At 39.3% G+C, this 6,624-nt stretch overlaps 1 protein-coding gene across 1 annotated transcript in view; it reads right to left on the bottom strand.

Moving 5' to 3' along the window:
- Positions 1-5,240, bottom strand: part of ube2t (ubiquitin-conjugating enzyme E2T (putative)) — an 8,430-nt gene extending 3,190 nt beyond the window's left edge. Inside the window, exons 1-5 of the mRNA XM_073851779.1 lie at positions 5,168-5,240; positions 4,815-4,932; positions 4,645-4,714; positions 2,721-2,826; positions 3-115 (exon numbers count right to left, since the gene is read on the bottom strand). Of these exons, the coding sequence (XP_073707880.1) occupies positions 3-115; positions 2,721-2,826; positions 4,645-4,714; positions 4,815-4,923 (398 nt within the window). The 5' untranslated portion in view covers positions 4,924-4,932; positions 5,168-5,240. The remainder of the gene's footprint in view (positions 1-2; positions 116-2,720; positions 2,827-4,644; positions 4,715-4,814; positions 4,933-5,167) is intronic.
- Between the last annotated feature and the right edge of the window lie 1,384 nt (positions 5,241-6,624).

The raw sequence follows: 6,624 nt of genomic DNA, 5'->3' as shown, positions 1-6,624 counted from the left end.
ACAGAGGGAAACTCACTATATCAGCCATGAGTGGGTCGTCTGGGTTCGGTTCGGCCATCAGTAACTGTATGGAGGTGAGCACTGTAGAAATGTTGAGCGATGGCCTCCAAGCTCCCTTTGAAAGAAAACGCATATGAATATCAACATGTGACAGTTGACAAACACACCAGATATGCATAAAAAATGTATACTATCAAATTTAGTATCACCAATTTAGTATCATGTCTTGACCTGCAAGTTATTTATGAAAACAATTAAACAAAGGCATTAGTAACCAATTAGAGAAAGTTTATTAACACACATTTGAGTAATTCTGAGAACGTAACATTGATGAATTATAATAAATTTCAAATTGGCTCTAAACGTTCATGTTCAAAATTATTCAACCCCCAAAAGTAAAATTTGGTGCAGAATCTTTTATTCTCTAAAACCACCAATAAACGCTGCTTGGAAGTGCTTAGAAGCTTCTGCCACCTCTCTACTGCAATCTCTGCTCATTCCTCAACTGAAGAACCTTTCAGATCAATGATAATCCTTTGTTATCTATATTCAACCAAATATTTTCAATGAAAATCTGGAGACTGAACAGGCCACTCAAGGATATTCTATGACTGATCCCTGAACCAAGCTTAAGCAGATGTGGATGTTTACTTTGGGATGTTTGTCCTACAGCCACCCGCACACATAAACTCATGGCATATATCTGCAGACTGTGCACAGAACGGAACTCTACTCTTAAAGGAGCCGCAACATTTTCACCCGTTACAAACTCAAAACATCACATTATATATTGACCATCACTTTTACCATGCCAGTAATCTGTTATAGATGCAATTATTTATAAAGTCCTGGATCCTCAGAAAAGCTTGTATTTGTAAATTACTGCAGTCTCTGGAGGGTTGAATAATTTTGCCTGCAACTACAGTGGGGCAAAAAAGTATTTAGTCAGCCACCAATTGTGCAAGTTCTCCCACTTAAAAAGATGAGCGAGGCCTGTAATTTTCATCATAGGTATACCTCAACTATGAGAGACAAAATGAGGGGAAAAAAAATCCAGAAAATGACATTGTTCAATTTTTAAAGAATTTATTTGCAAATTATGGTGGAAAATAATGATTTGGTCACTTACATACAAGATTTCTGGCTCTCACATACCTGTAACTTCTTCTGTAAGAGGCTCCTCTGTCCTCCACGTGTTACCTGTATTAAAGGTTGTATCAGCGATTTCAAGCCTGAAACAAAGAGTCAGATTCAGCTGACCTTTCTTCACGATCCGCTCGCTGCCTGCCCCATAAATCGGCTGTAAAAAAAATGCTTCTCTGTGGTCAGCCTAGGGTCCGAGATATGCCAAAAAAAAAATCAATCGGTGCTACCAACCATTCCACAGAAAAACAAACAGTGTTCCAACCAATCACCGTCAGGGGCTGACCACAGAGACACGGGGGTTTTTTTTACAGCTGATTTATGGGGCAGGCAGCGAGCGGATCGTGAAGAAAGGTCAGCTGAATGTGACACTTTATGTTTCAGCCTAGAATCGCTGATGCAGCCTTTAATGGCACCTGTTTGAACTCGTTATCAGTATAAAAGACACCTGTCCACAACCTCAAACAGTCACACTCCAAACTCCACTATGGCCAAGACCAGAGAGCTGTCAAAGGACACCAGAAACAAAACTGTAGACCTGCACCAGGCTGGGAAGACTGAATCTGCAATAGGTAAGCAGCTTGGTGTGAAGAAATCAACTGTGGGAGCAATTATTAGAAAATGGAAGACATACAAGACCACTGATAATCTCCCTCGATCTGGGGCTCCACGCAAGATCTCACCCCGTGGGGTCAAAACGATCACAGGAAAAGGTGAGCAAAAATCCCAGAACCACACAGGGGGACCTAGTGAATGACCTGCAGAGAGCTGGGACTAAAGTAACAAAGGCTACCATCAGTAACACACTACGCTACCAGGGACTCAAATCCTGCAGTGCCAGACGTGTCCCCCAGCTTAAGCCAGTACATGTCCAGGCCCGTCTGACGTTTGCTAGAGAGCATTTGGATGATCCAGAAGAGGATTGGGAGAATGTCATATGGTCAGATGAAACCAACATAGAACTTTTTGGTAAAAACTCTACTCGTCGTGTTTGGTGGAGAAAGAATGCTGAGTTGCATCCAAAGAACACCATACCTATTGTGAAGCATGGGGGTGGAAACATCATGCTTTGGGGCTGTTTTTCTGCAAAGGAACCAGGAAGATTTTCTGCAAGGTCCTGGAGTGGCCAAGCCAGTCTCCAGTTCCCAACCCAATAGAAAATCTTTGGAGGGAGTTGAAAGTCCTTGTTGCCCAGCGACAGCCCCAAAACATCACTTTGTTGACACACAAGTGTTGAGATGAACTTTTGTTTTTGACCAAATACTTATTTTCAACCATAATTTGCAAATACATTTTTTTTTTAAATCAGACAATGTGATTTTCTGGATTTTTTTCCCCCCTCATTTTGTCTCTCATAGCTGAGGTATACCTATGATGAAAATTACAGGCCTGTTATCTTTTTAAGTGGGAGAACTTGCACAATTGGTGGTTGACTAAATACTTTTTTGCCCCACTGTATATCATACTTTAAAACAAACAACAAAATGATTAAAAAAAAAATACATTTTTGCAAAAAGAAAATTACTCCTGTATTTATTGATTTGAGTTTGGGTTCAATTATGTTTTTCAGTCTTTACCTTTGGTGGCAGTTTCAGAGCATCAAGACAAATGCGTCCTGCATTATCAATGTTGGGGTGATAGATTGGTGTCACGAAACGCATCTTTGGAGGCTCAAACGGATACCTGCAAGTGTAAAAGAAATGGTTCACACAAAAAAGTAAATTCACTGTAGATTTACTCAACCTCAGGTTATCAAAGTTTGTTTAATTTTATAAATCCATCAAGCCATTTAAACTTTAAACCTCTGCTTCTGTCTAAAATAGCAGTCCATAATCCATAATAACGGTTCCTCCAGTGAAAAAGTCCATCCCCTATTGTCCTCTCACATTAAAATCCCTCAACTTATTTGTTTTAGAGTGTTTATATTTGTAAACAGTGCTTGATCTGTGCATTTTTCTCCCCTGATTCAGGCAAAACCTATTTTTTTCACTGGAGAAAGCAATATTATGTATACAGGACATGTATTTTAACCAGAAGCAATGGTTTTTAAGTAAAAAAAAAAAACATCTTGATGGTTGATTGATTTGTTTCTTACAAACACGCAGCTTTTTGTTTAAGGGGAGACACTGCAGGCAAAAAAGGCTGTTTTTTCACGCACTTGTCAAGTTTGAGCTTTTGGGATTTTTGGTGTTTCATAAAGTGTTCTTTTCAGACTAGTGGAAAGAAAATATCCAAAAGACACTGTTAAGTGTTTCTTTTATAGCACTTTATCAATTTGTGTCAATAGATTTCAATTACAATATAAATTTGTAAAGGCAGTTTTCTCAAAATTAGTTTTTTCTTCTACACTGAGCCATCTCTACATCTACATCTCCACTTCAGTAGCATTTACACACACCTTTACATTTTTTATTCTTGTTTATATCCTGAAGGTTTTAAGAGAGGGATTTGTTCTCATATAAAATTTCCTTGCTTTCATACATTTTATTCCCCCCACATTGTAAATAATATAGTGTTTGTTTATTTTCTTCTGAATTATGGCATTACAAAATGAGATGCTTAAAATCCCCTCTGTAAAAACATTTGACTCTAATATGTCAAAAAAAAATTAAACAAGATTTTTGAAACTGACTTCATCCAGTGTTTAGATTTTTGCACTAGAAATGTATGCAAATTACTGCAGATTTCGCTATATAAAGCCTCACTTGCATATTTAAACCTAACATTTGAAAAACTTGTAATACAATTTTTGCAATTATCAATGCAATCAATCAACTGGGTAAGTTATTTTTTTTACCCTATTCATCTGCAGTGTCTCACCTTAAAGGGATGGTTCGGAGTAGATTTGACTTCATTGCTATGCACTCCGAAGCCCATCTAAATACCCCATCCGAAGTTTTTTTACCTTTATGGAGATATCAGAGTTTTTCGAATGGCTTGATATAGCAGTACTTGGAACATGTGATGTATCTCGTAAATTGCACCACTAAATGTGCAAGTAATCTTACAAAACTTCTACAGTAGTGTAAATAGGTTATGTACTCACAAAACGCTGCATCGGAACATTTGTAAGTCCACCATGAGTGTTTTAAAAACACGTTTTACCCGAGAACTACTAGTCTCAAAAACTACAAGGCGACATCACTTCCCTGGTTTGGGAAAAACACGTAAAAGTCCTCCTACAAGTTGACATGCACACAGATGTAGTAGGAGGACTTATACGTTTAGATAGAGCTGTGTTGATTACTGTTATGTTTTTTGAATCAGCTCTCATTCTGACGGCACCCATTCACTTCAGAGGATCCAGTGGCGAGCAAGTGATGCAATGCTACATTTCTCCAAATCTGTTCTGATGAAGAAACAAACTCACCTACATCTTGGATGCTCTGAGTGTGACTAAAGTTTCAGAAAATATATTTATAAGTAAACTATCCTTTCAGCATGTCAAAAATCACTTTATTAAAAGAGCACAACGATGTTGAGATCATTTAATAGTCTCACCTCTCAGGTATGTTGATTTCCAGTGTGAACACGCCTCCTTCATACGGAGTGTTTGCACCTCCAACAATCTCTATATCAAACAGGAACAATACAAAAGAGGGATTCTATCAGTGTTTAACATTTATTGTGATACTGTGCCAGTATTAAGCATCATACGAGAGCAGACTGACGAGCTTGTAGTTCATCCACTCGTCCTTCAATCTGCCAGCAGGAGACTCCTGGAGGAGGTTCAGCACTGAGAAGCTGCAGCTCCCGCTTCAGACGACTGAGTCTCTGCATAACGACTGTCTAAATGAACACGACACAGTTACTAAGAAAATTATATTTTTAACACCTGTCACTTGCCACATTCACAAAACACATGAATAACAGCGCATTTCCATTCACTAGCAGCCGTACGTTTATCTATGACTGCAAACTCTTTTTTGTCAAGATGTTTTCAACTAAAACGCCCCATGTAAACCAAATTATTTAATCTACCATTATATGAGGTTACTTTACTTAGCTTATCATCATTACTTACTGATGTTATTCCTGTAAGTTTCGGTAGCTACCTGGATAGTAAACAGCTTCTGAACGACTTGCGTGGTTTTGATTCTGCCCGCTAAATGTTCATACGTCACTATTGTGCGACCGTCGCGCGGGTTTTCTTCCTGGTGCATCATGGGTATTGTAGTTTCTTACGTGTTCACTTGCAATGCTTTGATTGTCATCTTTTTTGCTTACAGGTATGTGCCAAAAATTAGAATATCGAGGGAAAGTCCATTTATTTCAATAATTTGTTTCAAAAAGTGAAACTTGTATTCGTTCACTACAGACAAAGTGAAAAATTTCAAGCCATTATTTGTTTCAATTTTAATGATTATGGATTAAAGATTAAAACAAAACAAAAAAATCCAGTATTTCACAAAATTAGAATATCAACATTGTAGGCTCCCTGTGTCCCCATCTAGTCAGCTAATTAATGCAAAACACCTGCAAAATGTTTCCTCAGCCTTTAAATTGTCTCAGTCTGGCTAAGTAAGCTTCAGAATCATGAGGAAGACTGCTGACTTGACGGTTGTGCAGAAGACCATCACTGACACCCTCCATAAGGAGGAAAAGTCTCAAAAGGCAATTGCAAAAGAAGCTGGATGCTCACAGAGCACAGAGCTCACAGAGCCGGAAAACAAGTGGACTAGTGCACAAGTGGATGACTGTAGCCTTGAGAGGATTGTCAAGCAAGAGTGGTTCAGAAATCTGGGGGAGCTTCATAAGGAGTGGACTGAGGCTGGTGTCAGTGCTGCATCAAGAACCACCACATACAGACGTCTACATGACATGGGCTACAGCTGGAGAATTCCATGCGTCAGGCCACTCCTGAACCAAAAAACAACGTCAGAAGTGTCTGTGCTGGGCTGAGGAGAAAAGGTACTAGTCTGTTGCCCAGTGGTCCCAAGTCCTGTTTTCAAATGAAAGCAAATTTTGCATTTCATTTGGAAATCGAGGTCCCAGAGTCTGGAGGATGACCGAGGCACAAAAGTCAAGATGCTTAAAGTCCAGTGTGAAGTTTCCACAGTCAGTGATGGACTGGGGAGCCATATCATCTGCTGGTGTGGGTCCATTGACTGTGGACTTGATAAAAAACAACGCAGCTGTCTACCGGGAAATTTTAGAGCACTTCATGCTTCCTGCTCCCGACAAGCTTTTTGGAGATGATGATTTTATTTTCCAGCAGGATTTGGCACCTGCCCACAAAGCCAAAACTACCCACAAAGACAAAACTACCAGTACCTGGTTTAATAGACATGGAATTTGATTGTAAAATGTACTTGATTGGCCAGCAAACTTGCCTGACTTAAACCCCATTGGAAATCTATGGGGTGTTGTCAAAAGGAAGATGAGGGAACAGAGACCCCAAAATGCAGATGAGCTGAAGGCCAATATGAAAGCAAATTGGGCTACCATAACACTTCAGCTGTGTCAAAGGCTGATCGCCTC

The sequence above is a fragment of the Garra rufa genome, chromosome 12 (genome assembly GCF_049309525.1).
Source record: "Garra rufa chromosome 12, GarRuf1.0, whole genome shotgun sequence".
Taxonomy (NCBI): Eukaryota; Metazoa; Chordata; class Actinopteri; order Cypriniformes; family Cyprinidae; genus Garra; species Garra rufa.
Note: the sequence above shows the minus strand (reverse complement) of the source record. Positions and strands in the feature narration are given on the sequence as shown.